The sequence below is a fragment of the Pararge aegeria genome, chromosome 24, assembly GCF_905163445.1.
Source record: "Pararge aegeria chromosome 24, ilParAegt1.1, whole genome shotgun sequence".
NCBI classification, from domain to species: domain Eukaryota; kingdom Metazoa; phylum Arthropoda; class Insecta; order Lepidoptera; family Nymphalidae; genus Pararge; species Pararge aegeria.
In genome coordinates this window covers 8698597-8719527 of record NC_053203.1, presented here as the reverse complement: position 1 = coordinate 8719527, position 20931 = coordinate 8698597, and the positions used below count along the sequence as shown (strand labels likewise).

Sequence of the window (20931 nt, the reverse complement as noted above, 5' to 3'; positions counted from 1 at the left end):
AATCAATATGTTTGTTTAATGACTCAATGTATGCATTTAATATAGCCTATTTTTGTCACTTTTCTTTTTGAGTGCGTGCATCGTATGTTTTACTTACCTTCTTTTTAAGAAGCTTCCTTTTCTTCCGAGCCTCTTCTTCATTTTCTGACACGGAGGAGGACATAGTAGATGAGGAGCGTTTCCGTTTACGCGATTTCGTCTTCTCCTTCTCCATTTTTTGTTTCTTACTATAAAAAAAATAATTAAACAAAGTATAGAACTTGCGTTAAATTTGAAATATGAATTTGAGATCGAGACAGGTATTTGAAGGGGACAAGGCCAGAATAATGTATAATATCTTGAAGTTTTTGAAGAAAAATTAACAACTAAAAGAATGATAGCGGCTCTGATAAATTAACAACTAGCATGTAGGTAATTTTTATGAAAAATGAGTATTACTACTGAAATTTAGCAGTACACACGTTTTGTATTTTCTCAAAAAACACGGAACTATTACTGTTTAAGCATTTGGTTCTCTGGCGTGAAGTTATGCAGTATAGTGGGACCTGAGGGTTTTGAGAGTTCTTTGTACGAGTAATTAGCTTGGCTGAGATATAAATCTTGGCTTTGCCCAGCCAGGTCTGTAGAGCTTTGTTGAGATAGACCTTACGGCTTTACTAACACTGAGTTAAGAACGGCTAAGTACGGTGTTCAATGTCCGATGTACAAATCCTGTGAGAACCGTTTGTTTTCCTGGTAAAAAAGTAGCCTTTGTTACTCTCCACTAGCTCTGTGCCAAAAATCAAATTAATTGTTCGCTTGGTTGAGGTGTGAAGGACAACACACTTTCGTATGGATAATTATTGTTCTTTTATAATTAAACTAAACAAGAGAAATAAAAAATACCTAAAACTACAATAATCTAGCTAACGATAATAATCTTATATCTTAAACTAGCAATTCTTGCATATGTATAATTGGAATCTCGGAATTGGCTCAAACGATTTTCATGAAATTTATTATACAGGGGGTTTCGGGAGCGATAAATCCATCTAGCTTGGATTCATTTTTAGAAAATGACATTTTATTTGTGTTTTCCGGTAATAACAGATTTGGTGCAACGAAGTTTGCGAGGGTCAGCTAGTATTATTAATTGCACTATGTTTTTACACAATAGGGTAAGTTTTAAATCATAGCGAAGTTAAATTTCTGACAGAATAACAAGACACCCTCCTAGTTTTGCAAGATCCACATTAAAATGACTGTCAGCAGTGTATTCAGCGCAGTCAAAGTAAGCGGGTAGTATATGTGATCACGTGACCAAATTTTCAAAAGCTCGTATCTCTTACACTATGGGGTGCCCCATCCTGTTTGTTGTTTGTGCTTGACTTCCTATTTTCATATTGTCTATGTGCCCGCATCACCATTTATCGTCATTATTTTGACTCAATGTTTTTGTTACAATTATACTTTTAATTTTCTAGATTCTCTGAGGTGCCTTGAAATTCGTACAAATCATATGTGCTATTGTCACCCCATAGAGCCAGAAATGAGCTATCAAAAAAATTGGACATAACAGTTGCAATGTGTGTCAACAGAGTCGCTAACAGGTTAGCTTTTTCTGTTGCAGTAGTATGTGTATTTCTTTTGCAGTGGTATTTGCATTTGTTATGGAGTAGAAGCATGGACACTCATTCAAGCATTGAGCAATAAGCTGGAAGCTTTTGAGATTTACAGGCGGATGCTACAAATATCTTGGGGAGAATGTTCACAATGCCCTCGTGTTACAGAGAATTGGAACGCCCACAGAGATTCTAAAAAGTGGGCAAAGGACGGAAGCGTCATGTATAACTGTGGGTTTTTTTTCGTGGGGAAATCCTCACGGATACCACGCACCACGCGGAGGAGCGTCGGTTATGTCGCACTCGTACCCGCTAAAACCCCACGGTGTTCAATCGCCAGGTGGCGGGGACACTTGAACGCCTTCGCACAAATACACATTCGGGACATCCAAAGTACAACCAGCTCCAACTCATTATTCAAAGCCAGATAAAGGGCAAGTGTAGGGCCCGGTCAAAGGCGATATTACTGGCTAAAATCTACGCCAATTTAACAAGAGTACAAATCTGTTTAAAGCAGCTTTTCATGAAGTTCAGTAAACACTGGATGAGAAAGTTGCAGTTAAAGCCAGCGACCCATCCAGTTTCTACCAGGGTTCAAAAATAGGGCGTTCTCAATTCGTCGCAATCTTCTCCTTTAGAGAGAGAAGAGAGTTAGTAGCGATTAACGGCAGAAGCTAATTTCTACCGACTTACAAGGAGACCAAAAAGATATCCTAATCTTTTCGGTCTCTCACACGGATTGCTAATTTGCCTTGGAAAATCCTATAGAACTGGGCGGCAAAATTGAAATCACCCTTTTTCTACTAAGGCGCGGAGCTTTTTGGGTGCGTGCTTCAGTCCACGCTGCAAACGCTGAATCTTTATGCGCTTAACTCAAAGTCAAAGATAAATATTTCTTTATTCAATTTGGCTCTTTTAATGCGTCCGTACATAAGTATTCATGATGTCCGATAACGACATTCATATACTTAAGACTAAATCTACGATTATTCCAAACGCGCAATGGTCTAAGAGCTAAAATAAGCCGGGCGTTCTTTTAGTTATCACAATCACACATTGTCATTTAAAACTATTTAAATAGCAACCTGGTTAGAAGCAATAATTCATACCCAAGCTTTTTAATAATAATTTCTTAAAAAGCTTTGGTATGAAGCTTGGGTCTGCTTTTTAGTAATTTTTTAATACTAAGAATAGGAATTTTCTATGAGCTAAGATTGAGTGCATTCAGCTTGTACCACCGCGGAACCGCTGAGTGATACGTTAGCGTATGGTATAATGAACTCCATTTCTTGCGTATCACTTGCCTTATCGCGTTTTCGCAGGTCACCAATTCCTCAAACGACAAGTTAGTTTGTCGCCAGAGGTATGATGCCTCCACGGAGATTCGTTTGGCCACGCGGTTTTGCACGTAGAGTGGCAGCTCTAGCCGGCTGGAGCCTATCACCTACAAGAATGTTGCTCGTTTAGCACCACCCAGGGGTCACGTGTAGGGTAAAGCGGTTTAGAAACTTGTTTTGGTACAACCTACGGACGCGAGCAACTCCGACCCCCAAGAAGCTCCGATAGCTGACCGATTAGGACATTATACCACTTCAGTTGTTTTTTTTAATGTGTCGCCACCCATCCATAGATATGCGCTTCGATATCTTTACTATCTTCACACTCAATTTTTTTCTAACTTGCCTTATAATGTACACAATCTTTTTATTACTTTTTAGTGTAAAGTAAATATATAAATTTGTAAAGAGAGATTACCTTTATGTGTGTTGTATGTTAAGCTCAACAAAGTAACGAAAAAGGTCTGTTACATAAAAAATAGATAAGAAAAAGCAGGAGTGGAGCAGGTTAAATATTGTTTCAGGTTAGCTTATTAATTGAGTGAGGTTGTATGCCTGACTGACTATGTAGCATAAAGCAGTACACCCGTAATAGAATGAATAGTGTGAAGAGTGAGGGTGATGGGAGTCTGAGAGAAGAGGTGGAGTCACTTAACTTAAAATCCCTAATATAAAAGCCGTGCGTTGAATGGTGCCAAAACGCCGCCTCAGTGCTTGTTTGTCCGAACGACCCATTTACCTCGCTATGTTCAATCTTCAATTAAAAAAATTAAAAATTACCCTGAACTTGGTCACCTTAAATAGGTATTAAAACTTAGGTGTTTTATGAAAAACATAATAGTCCTTGGAAATAAAGCTTTATATGTAAATTGGACAAAAATACTCTCCACTGAACAATTCTACCACATCGTTAGATTGAACATATAAGCAAAAATATTAAGTATATATAAACTTCGATCAATAATATACTGATTAGCTGTTAGGCGTCAAAAGGTAAATAATATTTCACTCACGAATTGAGAGTCATCTTTAGCACGCTAGTGACGAAATATGGTAAAAGAACAATCACATTTCAAGTGCTAAATTATACAAACAACTAAAAGCATAAAACAATGTGTGATTCTCAAACAGAAACAAAAATAATAACCTTACCTTTCAAAATGTAAAATAAAAATTTAATTTCCTATTTACAAAGCCAGATTTGGTCACTTCATTCACATTGACTTCATGACATAGCTGTGCCTTGCGATGATAGTGAGATTTTGTTACCATGATACGAAACTACCCTCATATTTTTTCACAAATTTATTATCGTATTTTTTGCTTATTCAATTATATTTAATAATGTTTTCTTATTTATTAATTAGCGCCAGAATGCGATGTTAGCAAATCCACTCTAATCAAATCATTAATTAGCCTGTAATTTTTTACTCTCCTAAACCACAAAAAATATAACTTAACATTCGTGACTGGCAGGATTCGATTTCAGTAAGTATGCAATTTTTAGAAGAAATATTTGTATTTTTTTTTTGTATTTTATTTTGTTTTTTTAATTAAATTCTAAATCTTAGCAGATTACCATCAGGACGAAACAAAATCTGGTTATTTTATCTGCTAGATTTGATATGGTACTGCATCTAGTACATCATTGATCGAAGATTTAAAAAAAGAACATCGAAAGAATTAATGAAAGGACCAAATACATGCCTCTTATCCTCCTCTTCAATATCAGATTCCTGACTCCACCCCTCACTGCTAAGCTTTATCTTCTTAGGTTTCTTCTCTTCTGCATCCTTGTCAGCATCTTCTTTTTTTTTCTTTCTTGACTCGTGGCGTACCGGTGTCGTACTTCTAGACGTTTCTTTCTTGGTATCTGCGACATCTGGCCACACAGCTTCCATGAATCTAGGTCAATATTATTGATTTTCTGATTATTTATTTATTACACACACTAATCGCTAAAAATACGCCTTAGATGAATGAATGAATATACTTTAATTGGACACCATAAAAAAAAAAGTATAACAAAAGAACGTATACAATTTGGCGGCCTTATCGCTTCATAGCCTTAGTTGGTAAGTACAAGATGCATAATTAGAGAAGAAAATTTATGAAATGTGAAGGAATTTATTTTGAAACTTTTTATTTTATTTATTAATTTTTCCTTTGTGATCGTGGCATGCTTGCATATACAGGATTAAATAAAAAATAGCACAAAGCTCTCTGCCTGTAGATGTTTACATTAAAAGTAACAACTTTTGTTTTACGACTTTTTTAACTCGATAGTTTGTGAAATATTAAGTTTTAAATATTATACATATATAATCTATTGTATTTTGTACTAGCTGTTGCCCGCGACTACGTCTGCGTTTGATTTTGTTTTTTGATGTGGCGTTCAATTTAGTTGTAGTTCTAAAAAAAATTCAAGTATTTAGTATCCGCTAAGCCTTAAATGAGGGGTTTAATTGCTATCCGCTGAGGAGTTTTGTCCTCTATCTCCAACTTGAAAAGTTTGGGCAAAATTAAACACATAATATAACTACCCTATGGTACAAAAATAATTATTTAAATCGGTTATAATTTGTCGGAGTTATGGTGTAAAATCGTCAAACAATTTCATTATTATTATTATCATTATTAAACTCTTTATTTGTATACCACAACATTAACATATTTAAAATATAACAAAAACAGAAACATATCGAAAGAAGTAGTAATACAAAAGGCGGCCTTATCGCTTAATAGCGATCTCTGCCAGGCAACCTTAGAATTAGAAAAAAAAGAAGAGGAGAATAGACTGCTGGTGGTACAAATATTAAAATATATACATGCGAATAACTACATGCTAATACATAAACTAGTGTACACAAAAAGATAAAAATTAAATAATATAATTAATAAATAAAAATAAACTAATATATATAATAACAACACTTACATATTTAAATACTATATTATAACATACAATAAATGAGTAAGTATATACATACTATTAATAGTCTTTAACAATATAATGGGCCTTAACTGCTCTTTTAAATATCGCCAGTGATTTGGATCGTCTTCCAAAGGAACCGAGCTAAATGTCGGGATAAAAAGTATCCTATATTACTTCTAACACTTCCAAGAATATGTGTACAAAGTTTAATGAGGATCGGTTCAGTAGTTTTTGCGTGAAAGTGTAACAAACAAACTTACATTGACATTTATAATATTAGTAGGGAAGTAGGGATTGTTACTGTTTGGCATCAGGGACAGTGGACTATGGTGAATGTTTCGCTGATCACATATATTTGGTTTCACAGTATAATGTCCCGTTACAGATATAACACGATTCATTTTCTTGTATGAAATAAATTAATACCGAATTTTGGTTTTATTGATAGGAATTACAATGCCGAAAGTTTTCTGGTATTTTTAATTCACCCTGTATTATGAAAATTAAGCTTAATTTGCTATACTCCGCGAAAAGCAGGAGAATCTGTGTGGTGTAATTTTTAATTTCTTCAATTCGTAGACTCCACACTAAACAGATCTTCGGCAATGTGCGCTCTACTCACGTTTCGCTCCGAAACCGGAGCATCCTCAGGAGATGTTAACTTTACATTGTTAAGTCATACATATCGCAAATTAAGCTTAATTTTCATAAAATATCATGGATTTCCGCAAAGTAACCATGTATAAAACAGGATTATGAATAAGTTTATGAAACTCTATGCTGCCAACGGCGTACGTTTTGATTGACCTCGCATTCGCTAGTGAGTGGTAGGAGATAATTTAAACTCTCCCCTCAACTCACCTCTGATACTCTATATACATCTTAAAACTCCCTCTTATTTGAAAGAGAAGTTCACTTGGTGACCAATCTGTTTTAAAATCGTGCCGTGCGCTGACGCTGACTATGCCGTATCATAAGGCAAAATTTTACAAGCGTTCGTTTAGAGTACGAGCTATGGAATTGTGGAATGCGCTTCCAATGAGCATACAACGATCCAATCACTGGCGATATTTAAAAAAGCTATCAAGGCCCATTATATTGTCAACGACTATTAAAAGCATGTATATACTTACTCATTTATTGCATGTTAAAGTATTTAAATATGTAATATGTAAATGTGTTGTTATTATATATTTTATATTTATTTATTAATTATATTATGTACTTTTGATGTATTTGTGTACACTAGTTTATGTATTAGTATTTTAAAAAATGTACCACCAGCTGTCTATTTTTCTTTTTTTTTCCTAATTCAAAGGTTGCCTGGCAGAGAGCGCTATTAAGCGAAGCTTCTACTTCTTTCTTTATGTTTCTGTTTTTATTATATTTTGTTTATGTTAATGAGTTGAACATAAACGTGTTACAAATAAAGAGTTTAATAATAAGAATAATAATGTTGAGTCGACAGTTATTGTTCCGATCGTCGTTTCAGTCATTGGTCTTCTCGCGAATAGCTTCGACCAACATCTTAAGAAGCTTTCGCTTGGTTGTTGGATGAAGGGTCGGATACAGAAGGCAGTAGTCCTTGAAACGGCGCGTATTGTGAGGAGGTTCCTCACTCTGGAGCCCTGACCGCCGTTTGCTTGGGCATTCAAAAGCCCCGCAAGCGGAGGGTGGGTTTTTTTTTCTTTTAAATTTTTAATAGTGTTTTTTTGTTTTTATAAGCATAGTTAAGAATTTAAAAAAAAAATGAAAATCAATAAATGATAGAAGTAAAAATAATAATATATTCACCGACATTTAACTGTCCCGCTGCTGGGTTGTACATGTTGAGCTCATATCCCCTCTTTCAGGCAACTGTCTGTGTTTAGCGTCGCATTCGATAGTTAGTGGTAGGCGGTATTTTACTACCTTTACTGCCACTGTCACTCTATTTATTTATTTATTTATTCTACCAGCGATTTCAAAATAATATTACTATACTATACACAGAGTATGCAAAAGCATTTAAAGGTAAACACTACATGCTAATTTCGCTTATGAACTAACAATTTTCAAAGAGAATCAATAAAAACGAATAAAAAGAACAACAACAAAAGCCGAAACAGTTACAAACGGAAGAAAACTAAATTATTATTATAAAAGAAGTTATGATTGAAATTAAAATTACAACTATGTTTAACTAATCTACATACTAAACACGAATTTAAAATAAATAATTTATATTTTATATACAGTGTCATTTCGCTGCACCGCTGCTGACTAATACAAGTTGAGCCCAAATTCCTTTTTTTAGCCTATTTGTGGTGTTTTGCCTCGCATTCTTTCATTTAATTCCTTAACCTGTCCCTTCCCCCCTGAACTCACCTCTGGTACTCTCTATCCAGTGACATTTCGTCGTTCCGTTGCGGGGTGGTACAAGTTGAGCCCATACTCCCCCTGTCAGCCATCTGACTGTCTTCCGCCTCCCATTCGTTAGAAAGTGGCACCGGAGTATTCTCCGTAGGGCACAAACTGTTGCGAGGATACCACTTGCGTGTCATTGGGAACGGGGCGTCCGGGATTCTGGAATAAGCGATAATAATTAACTCCTTACTAAAAAACTTCTTTATAAATCTTATATCTTTAAACGAGCAATTCTTGTATATATATATAATTGGAATTTCGGAATCGGCTCCAACGATTTTCATGAAATTTAGATAAATCGATCTAGCTAGGATGAATTTTTAGAATATGTCATATTATTTGTGTTTTCCGGTAATAACCGATTTGGTGCTACGAAATTGCACGGGTCAGCTAGTAAATAAATATACTAAATATAAATATACTGCGATAAACATCGCCATCTAGCCCCAAAGTAAGCGTAGCTTGTGTTATGGGTACTAAGATGACTGATGAATATTTTTATGAATAATATACATAAATACTTAGAACATACATATTAACACCCAGACACTGAGAAAAATTCATGTTCATCACACAAACATTTTCCAGCTGTGGGAATCGAACCCACGGCCTTGGGCTCAGAAAGCAGGGTCGCTGCAAACTGCGCCAATCGGCCGTCATCCTTTAACCTTAAAGTTAGCCTTTGTGTTGTGGTCGCTTAAATTAAAACGAAGGATTAACTCTAAACTGTAAAACAGTATTTTTTTAGTGAATATTTTTGGCCCTAAGTTTGAAATAAATAAATCATACCTATACTTGTTTAGATCGTTCAATCAGTCATACAATACCGGAGTCACGTCGTAACGGAACGCTATATCGCTTAGCGGCACGTATTTTACGGTACGGTGGTAACTAGCAACGACTGAAGCAGACCAGCGGAAATGCAGAAATTATAAAATTCTATGGATGATATGGATCGAACCTGGAACTAATATTCAAAACCGCAACGCTCACCGCTGCGCTAACGAGGTCGTCATTATATTAGCAATGATATAAACAAGGCGAAATAACTCACTGATCACATCCGTACACCCGGTCGACTAGCGCCATTTTGCACATCTCCAGTTCTTCATAGACAACGCCGCGGTCCTTCACACAGTCGCACGCTTTGGGGTTCTCCACAAACCACAGTTTGGGGTTCGTACGCGTTTCCCTAGGGAATGTCAAAAGCTCCTCATTAGTTTTTTTTTTATTCCACTACAAGTTAGCCCCCGACTGCAATCTTTCCTGGTGGTAAGTGATGATGCAGTCTAAGATGGTAGCGGGCTAACCTGTCAGGGAGTATGGTAGTAATACCCCTACTCGGTTTTTCTGCCTTCCGAACCGGTGGTAGAGTCACTACACACGGACAGACTTGACGTTTCAAAAGTGCTTGTATTAGGCCTACTTGAAATAAATGAATTTTGAATTGAATTTTTTTGAATTTAGAATTTTTGAATTCTACGCGTCATCGCACCGGAACACTAAATCGCTGAGCGGCACGTCTTTGTCGGTAGGGTGGTAACTAGCAACGGCTAAAGCCTCTCACCAGACCTGACCAGAGAATATTCAGAAATTATAAATTCCCAATTTTCCCCTGCCGGGAATCGAACCCGGGACCTCATGCTTAAATTCACAGCGCTCACAGTTGCACCAGGGGGGTGACAAAGGTCGAGAAGGTTGAGAAACTTGTATGAGGTTGCTGGAGGCTTTCAACGTCCAGAGCGGTTCGCTTACAAACACAACAAAAAAAAAGGAAAAAAACAAACTCTTAGTAGTCTCTTAATACTTATATCATCATTAACATATTCCCGGCCCACTACGGGGCACAGGTCTCCTCCAAGAATAGACTAAAAATCAATAAATTATATTAATAAATATACCACAACAATACACACATCGCAATCTGCGCCACGCAAGTAAGCGTAGCTTGTGTTATGGGTTAGTACCGACCGATGAATATTTTTATGAGTAATATACATAAATACGAATAAGCATCCAGACACTGAAAAACATTAATTTTCATCACAAACATTTTACAGTTATGGTAATCGCACCAGTCGCTTTCGTAAACATATAATTAGGTTACTAGGTTTAGATAATTTAATTTTACAACACTTAAAATTAAGCTAACTTCAAGTATATTATGAAAATTTAGCTTAATTTTTTATACTCCGCGAACAGTAGGAGAATCTGTATGGTGTAATTCATAATTTCTTCAATCCTTATACTCTACACCAAACAGATCCTCGGCAATGTACCCAATACGTGTACATTTCGCTCCGAAACCGAAGCATACTAAGATGTTGACTTTACAGTGAAAATTTAGCCAAATGTGTCGCCTTTTATACCTTTCGTAACCCCCCCTCCCCCCTATCTAAGCGCCTCCCACCTCATTAGTGCCTTTGAATATATTATTATATATTACTTAAAACGTGCGTAGAGGGTACATTGCCGAGGATCTGTTTGGTGTGGAGTATACGGGTTGAAGAAATTATAAATTACACCACACAGATTCTCCTGCTGTTCGCGGAGTAGGTTAAGAACACATAGATCGGAGAACCGATGGACTTTGGGCCCCCGTGGACCACATGTATCCAAAACTGTGATTGGAAGATAAAGATTTGTTTTAGGTGACTGCTGGCCTAATAAGGTGTAAGGAGATTCCTAGGCATGAAGCGTTTACCAATGGTCATCACCAAAGGGTAGGGAATCTTTTTTTTAGTACTACGGAATTCTGTTATCTATACATATAATTAAATTGGAGTGTATATTTATAATATTAAAATAACCGCTTTTTTATTACATGTATATGAAGATATATACGGTGCATACACCAAATTTTTTTTTTTTGTTACAATATTTGTCTGTCTGTCTGTTTGATCCGGCTAATCTCTGAAATGGCTGTACCGATTTTGACGGGACTTTTATTGGCAGGTCGCTGATGTAATAAAACTAAGGCTACGTTTATTTAAAAAAATCTTTTATATCCTCGTGAGATTAAAAAAATTAAGGACACCTAAAAAAATTTATTGGTAAAGTTTTATTTACAAACTACTCCCGATTTTTTTTACAACAATATAAAACTTAAGCTTTAAAACAAAAACAAACGGGGACGAAGTCGCGGGCATCAGCTAGTTTGCTAAATAAATATAATAAGCAAACATCAAATTACATTCAGTAGTTAAAGAAAACGCAAACTTTTTTTCTAAACGCACACCTTTTTACACTCCAATGTCACCAATACTTACTTGTAGCATTTATTTTTATCGTGCCTAAACAACAGCGGCTGGCAGATTTTCAGCACGAAACTCCACGTCTCCAAGGAATCTACTGTTGATTTGGACATATTCGCCTCCAAAGCTCCATCTAGCTCCTTTTCTAGAGACAGTCTAAAGCTATCCATCGATTTATACCCACTCTCTATCGTATCCACGCTTTTGTAACTATCAGATGACCTGTAACCTTCAGAATAGCTTCTTCTTTTACTTTGATTAATAATTTTATCGTCGATTTCCGGCGTCACGGAACTACGCTTTTTAACAACGGGGCTTTCTTCTTTGTTTGGAGACATTTCGTATTCGACCAGTCCTTTATCATGTATGCCATCATCGCTTAAAGTCTCTTGTTTTATTTCATTTATCACAGATTCCAAAAATGTGTCATCATTCAATCCATCCATAGATGTATCTTTTGTGTTATCTTGGTCATAATCCATACTTTTATCAGGTGAGTCGTAATAAGCTCGATGTTTGGCCTTGGTTTGCTGCGCGTATCTATCTAATTCGGAATCTTCGTCAAATATGTCTAAAACTTCATCATCGTTCGGATCTATTTCGTATTTGAATGAATCTATCACTGGCTGTAACTTGTCTATTTTAATTGGTACGGTCTTTTCACTATCTATTGCGCTAGCTTTTAAACTTTCATTCTTTGTGGAAATTGCTAGAGGATCAGGTGGCAAAGGAATTTTTTGTTCTATGACAGGTGGTATAGGTATTGTTGGTAAGGGATTCATCGGTTTTTCTGTAACCTTAGGACTTGTAGTACTGTTCTTATCATCATTTTCCAAAGACCAACTGTCGCAGACTAAGTAATCATTAAGGTTTACGTCAGTCTCTTTTTCATCGGAAGTATCTCGTACTGCCTCTTCATGTCTTCTTTCTTTGTCTCTCTCTTTGTATTTTGAATCTTTCTTGTAGTCATTTCTTTTGATGTCATACCGTCGTCTTTCCTTTTCCCTATCACGTTCTCTGTCGATTTCGCTTCTGCGTCGGTCCGATTTGCGTTCTTTTTCATAGGTATTCGGTAGCGATAACTGCGGTTCTTCCTTCCTCTTTTGAAATGGATTATCGTAATCAGGCAACAACTTGTGATAGTCAAATTTATATTCTCTTCCTTCTTGTTTAGCCTTTTTTGCTTCGCGAATTAGTTCATCAACTTTTGATTGATCTGTAAAACAGCCTGAATTATAATACCGGTTTAGACATTATTGCTTTATATCGCATAGCCAGTCTATTTTGTAGATACTCATAAAATACTTAAACAACACTGCCTACAGCGTCAAGTCAAACTACTCTATAAATGAATGTCTAATCATTTTAATTAGCGAACGGACACAAATCTGAAATGGCATGATATTGAAACATGAAATTAAAAAATGGGCAGCTCAATCATTTTATTCTTATTAGCTAGAACATAGATTAACATAAGTTACTCGCAAAATACGGATTAAAGTAGTTTTGTCAGTCACTGTGCATCGTGTGCCAACATTTCGCTTTCCGCTGCGGAGCCTCGACTCCAGCACCTTGGGACCCCCAATTGAGTGGACGGAAGACATCAAGTGGTCGTAGGGAGACGCTCGATACATGCGGCATAGAACTGAATGTGGAAGGCATTACAAAATACCTATTTCCAGCAGTGGACATCTGTCGGTTGTAATGATGAAGTAATGCATTCGTCAGTGACCGGAAAAACTACGCTTTATGTTTGCGAGGAACTTTTTGAGACACTCAATTTGCTATCACAGACAATAACGTAATGTTACAAATATAGATGCATGTTTAACTGCAGCTCCACCTGCCACGTTGATGAATTATTACTTCTAAAAGCAACTATGAAAGCACTAAATTACATCGGAATAAATGACACTGGCGACGGGTTGGTTAAACTTTCTGCACACATTAGATGGGCGGACGGTAAAACTATGTATGTAGAATGTTTTTTTAGCTAATGCCAAATAGTCCGCAACCCTAGTAAGAGTTTGCAAATCGCGAAAACTTATTGATTTTAGTAAAAATGTCGACATCAAATTAGGTAATTGTAACATTTTGGTATATCAAAAATTGCGGAACTGTTGTAAATATGTTATGGCTAAAGTGCATATCACAGAACTTTGTGAAATTAACTTTAGATCTATCAGTTAATTCAAATTTATTATACATTATATCTCAGATCAAATTTTAGACGTAGCATATATATGAAAGCAAGAAGTCTTGTTAGTGAATGGTATTTAAAACAATAACACGTGCACACGTACACATACACTTAAATAATTTCCTTTCCTTAGCAACCTGCTATATGAAAACTTAAATAAATGTTACTTGAAACTTAATATAGTATTAGTGGTCTTTTTGAATGTTCTTTTTCCAAACGGCCTTGTATAATCTTATTACGTTTTCGAAAACTAAAAAAACTCTTACTAGGTGTACCAGTGGCGGGCACAAGTTTTCGACGAGGTCCGGCGGCAGTCATTCAACCACAGATGATATGAAATGGTAAATTATTTTCCAATACGAATTATTAAAAAAACAATATTAATTAAATTGTAAATAAATTTATATTCTTTACTTTTACGAATATTCGAATGTCAACTTTATTGTCTAGTCTAGTTATTGGCTATATGTCAAGACAACTTGTAAACTGTAAGGAACTTAGGCTAACCGCACAAAGTCAGTATTATTGTCAATAATTTTTATTACTTCATTTCTTTATTACAAACGGGCGCATGCTGATTATTCCTCGGTTTTCATAATTTTTTGTATCGAGACTAAAAGTGATGGACACAAAAATTAAATTTACCCGGTATGGATGCAATTTCAGCAATAGTGGATTGCACCTATTCCTAAGTCATATTGGAGGACTTTACCATTATATATTACCTGCCTGCTATAGGACCTCACACACCAAGTGCGTGTGTGCACGGGTGGCGCGTGCTGCATGTGTGTCTATCAGTACCAGTAGTATTGTATGAAACTGCATACAAGATTTTGCATAGCGCGTAGTAGAAATCTTATGTGGAACGCAACGTTTTTTCTACAGTAAAGCAATATGAGGATCCCCTGAGTCGGGACCTTCCACTCATAAGAACAGGGAGGCCCTGTTCTTATAAGTGGGAGGTCCCGACTCTGGGGATCTCCCCGGCACGGGTGAGACAAATCCGGAATTTATAATTTTTAACAGATTCCTGTGCACTGCATTACTAGTCCGGCGTAATACTACGTTTACGATAGAATCTATCAGCATCGCATCATCATCCTGTCGCACTAAAAGGCACGGGTCACCTCTCAGAATGCAGGGTTTAGGCCAATGTCCACCAGAGACCCGCGCCCTGTAGCGGGCCGGTAATGGGTGGATGATGATGACGATGATACCCGGCTTTGATTACCCGGCTAAGTTTGTTGTGGGCTCTTCTTAGACCAGGGCGCGTTTGGAACCCTCGTAGCTTTAGATTTCAGTTGGCGAACGAAGTTATCACCGTCCCGTTACAATTATGTGAACAAAAATGTATGAACGCTTCATAAGTGCCTGTGATAGGCCTACATGAATAAAGAAATTTTGAATTTGAATTTGAATTTGATATAGATGCTGACCCTGTGCACGCCAGAGGTATAATGAGGGCTATATAAAAGATGATGATGAATAGATACGCATCCACTTAACTTACTATAACTGCGTCTTTGCTTGAGACGCTGCACTGGCTTTGTTAGAGTGCTACATACTCGAAACTTGCACCCTACATGCATTATGCGGTGACAAGCAGAATTCGGTTTTAATGCATCAAAACATAAATAGCATAATTAGTATGGAAAAACAATAAATAGAATGGCTTTGAATATTTTAATTTGTCCGCCATTTTATTAGTTCTTTTTTCAAAATAGAGGACATTATTAATCGATTAAGTGAGAGAGCATGGATTCCGTACCATCATCTATAAAAAAGACAAAAAATCATGCCTGTTATCCAATTAAATATTTAATTCATTCTGTTTTTTAGTATTTCTTAAAAATACATCATCTGTCTAACTATCACGGTTCTTGAGATATAGCCTAGTGACAGACAGAACGACAGAAAGACGGAAGGGAAACAGAGTCTTACTAATAGGGTCTTATTTTACCCTTTGGGAAAACGGGAGGTACGGAACCCAATTGTTAGTATAAATTGAAAGCTAAAGTTAAATATTGATAGCGTCCGATTCAAACTTTATGTCGTAGCGGATGTTATCTGCAACGGTATCTTCGCGCAGGTAGTCAACTGTACTGTCCGATACCAAATATTACTAAATCAAAGTTTGAATCGGGTTGTACCTCTTGTAAGTAACCTAACATTAGAAAATTTTGGTCTTTTATACATTTGTATTACCAGTTTGTATCGACGAAAGCAATTGATTAGTACAGGTTTTATGCGTATCGCTATTTAAGAACTAAATAAAAATGGTGGACAGTAGGTGCACTGAATTATGTTATGCTTTTATTATTAGAAGGCTTTAATAAAATATTCAAATCCTTAGGCGAAATAATAAAAATTTAAAATGCAAATTAAAAAATAATAATTATCATAAGGCTGCCCGCACACATGCAAAATTAATGACAATATTTGTTATCAATACTTCAACTCTTCATAATGCAGAATATTGTCAATAATATAGACTTGTGTGCGGGGAGCCTAACAGTTGGGCAACAATAAAAATCTCGCAACGGCATAATAAATTCACATTAGTTGTCGTGTGTATGCACAGACAACAACTAAAGACTATTTTATTATTCGTTTTGTAAGCAAAAGAACTCCACACATTGGTAATATAAACATGCTCCCGGAACATTCTATTTTTAAAGATTATTGTTACAAACCAGTAGCGTTTGTGTAAGGTTGTTCGGGGATCTTTAATAATAACATTGGTAATGGATGATTATGGGCAAACTGTCCATTCATTGAACACCTAATTGTGACAGGTGCAGTGGCTTAAAAACAAAAAAATAATAAAACTTATTGAGCTCGCTTATTAATTAAAAATAAATTAACTTTCTCACAAAATTGAATTTTTACGAAAAAGGTGAAAACGCAAGTAATATAATTTTTATATATTATATTTGTATTGGTAGTTACTTATTTATTTATTTGTCATTAGTTACAAATATTGTTTTATATATATTATATATATTTATATGAGTAATGATATATTTATTTTATGAGTACATGTATATGTGCACCACCAAACTATTTTCTACATTTGTTTTCTTCGCCATTGGTTGCCTGGAAGAAATCGCTATGAAGCGATAAGGCCGCCAAATTGTATACGTTGTTTTGTTATACTTTCTTTTTTGTTGTGTGCAATAAAAGTAAATTCATTAGCTCATTTATTCAAAGTAACCAATTCATTCCTTCGATCATTCTCTTAGTTAACGATATTTATTGTTCAACAAACTAACCCCAGCTTTTCGTCAAATGAAACAGAAGGAAAGAAATATCTTTAACAAAAATCCAATTTGAAGCTTAAAATTAGGAAAAAAAAGGGATTACAATAATTGAAATTTGCTAAATCATTCAATTTAACTTGAAAACGAAACACAAGAAATATCTCCGAAAATATTACCAATTCTACGCCAGGGAAAAATTAGGGATCAAAATGGATTACAATATGAATTATACCATTTAATTCCGCTCTTTTACTATTCACAGTTTACAAACGGGTCTCATGAATTTCTTTCAATATTGAGAATTCGCAATAAGTTACATTCTCCATATAGTATGTTTAATTACTGTACTGCTATACCAAATACTGATTCTAAAAAGTATTTATACCATATGCAACTAGATGACCTTCCTACAACTTAAAAAAGCGGCATTCTCCTGGCTTGAGTTACCAATTTCGTTTTTTTTTTTTAATTTTACTGCTTTCCCTTTGGGGCTTTCCTATTTTGTCAAACAGAGCACAAAAGATCCTGGAGGGTCGAAGTGCATCCGCTGAAGCGGGCCTCATTACAAGATAGATAGATAGATCAAACGAACGATAAATTCAGTCGAGCAATCTTCGAGACTTTGCGAGGCACAAAAGCAGCAATGGACATGATGACAGTTACAAAGAATCCTTAAGACATTGTATTTATCTAAAGACATGATGATGATAATGATGTATTATGAAAAACGTATTTATTTCTATATTCGAAGTAACATTGATATTTATTTCCATTGCATGACAGGTGAAACGTCGAATTAGAAATTATGACGTCATTTCTATATAAACATAATTTTGTACAACTTGAATTTCGAAAATCTCTGCGAATTTCAAGCATTTCGCGATAACAAACTATCAGTTGCTAAGTTTTTGTTATCAATTTGCCTATGTCGCTACGAATACGGCCATGACACCATTGCGAGCGTTTTAGCGGGAAATCTTCTCTTTCATCTTTACATTATTTTAAATTTATATGAACAAAACATTTAATTTCTGCAAAAATATATTTTTTGACATAGTGGATATTTCCGAACATGTTCTTCAAAATTAGTCATCATGCCTATTGATTGTTTATAGACTAGTATATGTTGTATTGGTATAACAGTATTGTGGATTGCAATATATAACTAATGTGTGACATATAATATATTAGATTAATTAGTAGTGATAGAATTAAAAGAAAATGTCATAGATGTAAAATTTGTTTCACTTACCCAAAAATGATTTTATAGGTGGCATAGCCTTAGTTGGCATGGCCTTTTCACTGGTGGACGTTGGGCAAATAAGACCAAGAGGTATGCCCAACTCAACTAATTCCATCTTTCTCTTCATGTCTTCAATCTCTGAGAGGGTGCGCTTTTGTAATTCAACGTATGAATCTGGGGATATTATAAATTATGTTAGTAATTTCAGAGTCAAAATCATTATCTATGGACGTCCACAGCTGAAAAGGTCTTGTCAAGAAATGAGAATAATTCCATATTCAAATTAAAAATGCTAAAGATATTCGGCTCAACTGATTGATCATAATGAAAAAAGTTACAGAGATGTGTTGCATCCTGGACACCACCTGGCGCAGCGGTGAGCGCTGTGGTTTTAAGTGGGCGATACCAGTTTCGATCCCCGGCAGCAGCAATTTGGGAATTTTAAATTCAGAACCTTCTCTGGTTTCGTCTGGGAGGCTTCAGCCGTAACTAGTGACAACGTAGAAACCGATTAGAAGTATGGGTTTAATATAACTGCCATACCCCTAACCGATTGGCCCCATACCATCTTAGACTGCACCATCACTTAGCATCATCATTGAAATTACAATCAAGGCTAGCTTGTAGTGTTGTTGTAGTGGAATAAAAACATAAAAAGGAATTTTAGTGATCTATAGACATTGACCTTAGATGTCAGGCAGAAATTGTACGCCAATACAATTATCAGTATAATATTACAGAAACATACTCATACCTTGAAAGGAGCGTCTAGAAGCTCCAGGTTTTGGAGGCTTCAGTTTCTTCTGTTCCGGATCAGGCTCAACTTTTGGTGTAACTTTTACACCTGTCAGTTTACCTATTATCACTGGTGTAGTATCTGCGAAAGTAAATTGACATTTGGGATACCATTGATACTAAATAGTAATTTTTACTGTTGCTGTATGTGTAAAACCAAAGGGCAATACAGATTTTAGTATGGAGCCTGATTTTATTTAAAAATTGCTAAATTCGCAAAATTTTCACATTGATGTGTGAGGGAAGATATAAACATCCAAATGTTTAATATCTTTTTTTATCTTCAAATCATAGAAAATACTTTGAAAAAAGTACACATCCTCGTTTAAAAACAAAACATTACAATGGTCCATCAAAGGTTTTTGCCTAAGAAACTGCTGCTGTTTTTAATGGCAAGCAACATTTACTCATCCCGTAATAACCGTTCAACTTGATACCAGGTATAGTTTAATTATCTTTGAGTTTTGCAAGTTATTCAACTGAAAAGTCACACATCAGTGGATATTAAACAAGACATTAGGATTGCCCTGCATAAATACTCACAGAGAAATTTAAGATTCTGAACCTTAAATTGTGTCATCCTTAACAAAAAAGTTACTTACTACTGCTAGTTATGGTCTTTGAAACTACCATAGGAGTGATGGGAGTCTTCTTTTGTATAGAAAATGCACGTACTCTTTTCTTCGCAATTTCTATTGATGGCATCAACTTTATTATCTTCTTGTTTTTACCTGTAGACTGTTGAGAAACAAAAATAAGAAATAAAGCACTCAGCTTGATTTTATTTGTACACTAAGAAACTTAAACATGAGATGCATTTATCATCAGCAGCCATGCAGTGAGGCTTTAATTCAGTAAATTGTATATGTCTGAATCTAAATATCTGATACAGATTTTAACTTAGGCATAAAAACGGTTATCAAAGACTAAACAGACAATTTTTAACAACTTACCAATGCATCAGCTTTGCTTGATGGTGAGGACTCCGCATCCATTTTATCAGATTTATTGGAACCTTCACAGGGATCCATTTTCGCAAGCGCAAAACTTTCGATCTATTCAAATATAACCTTTACCATATCTCAACACTATCGTAATACGAGCACATCATAACTACGCTTTTCTTATTAATTTATAATAAAATACAATACTTTGATTTTCGACTTGGTTCAGCTTCAGGATGAAGAAGTTATAATAGGAATAAATTAATTGAAAAATGCAAAATATTCCAATGTTTTATTCATAATTGACATTTAACATTTGTTAGGTTACAAAGAGTATAATATAATCACCACAGACCAGTAAATAAATAATAATCACTAGTCTGTGGAACTGAGCCATAGAGTAACGTAACATAAGTTTATGAAGGATAAGGTACTATAGAATCCTCGATGATAAATCTCTTTTATATCATGAATATATAAATAGACCGAATCAAGTAGCGTTGATGTCTCCGAGGCTAGGCGTTCTCCTCACTATGTCGCAACTCGTGGAGCCCTAGCTTGGAATAATCAATATTCATAGAATCAGGGTTAAAATGGAATAAATGCATATTTTTGTACTCTTTTCTCTTATGGGCTTGATGGGCTACCAGAAAGAGACACTTGTTACTACAATGTGCTTTTCGTAAATATGTAGGTTTCACAAGGTTCTAATGTCGATTCGTAATACTAAAAAAAAGGTGCAACAAAGTGATATCTCAAGTAATGTAAAAACTAAAAACCATTGTAAAAGTTTGAATTTTAGTGACATGTAAAATACTTAATAGGATCTGACACTAATTTTTATTTTGCTCAGTACAGTAATGATAATGCTTTAAAAATTAATATGTTATAGGAAAAGTTCGTTTTACTCTAACCCTGGTTCTACGAATATTCATTGTCCTTAGGCCTTCTCGGGA

At 35.4% G+C, this 20931-nt stretch overlaps 1 protein-coding gene across 1 annotated transcript in view; it reads right to left on the bottom strand.

Annotated features, from left to right (window-relative positions):
* LOC120634465 (titin-like) overlaps positions 1 to 20262 on the bottom strand; it is a 35858-nt gene extending 15596 nt beyond the window's left edge. Inside the window, exons 1-9 of the mRNA XM_039905068.1 lie at positions 19985 to 20262; positions 19634 to 19769; positions 18991 to 19113; positions 18246 to 18410; positions 11549 to 12749; positions 9334 to 9471; positions 8241 to 8438; positions 4646 to 4843; positions 98 to 227 (exon numbers count right to left, since the gene is read on the bottom strand). Of these exons, the coding sequence (XP_039761002.1) occupies positions 98 to 227; positions 4646 to 4843; positions 8241 to 8438; positions 9334 to 9471; positions 11549 to 12749; positions 18246 to 18410; positions 18991 to 19113; positions 19634 to 19769; positions 19985 to 20062 (2367 nt within the window). The 5' untranslated portion in view covers positions 20063 to 20262. The remainder of the gene's footprint in view (positions 1 to 97; positions 228 to 4645; positions 4844 to 8240; positions 8439 to 9333; positions 9472 to 11548; positions 12750 to 18245; positions 18411 to 18990; positions 19114 to 19633; positions 19770 to 19984) is intronic.
* Between the last annotated feature and the right edge of the window lie 669 nt (positions 20263 to 20931).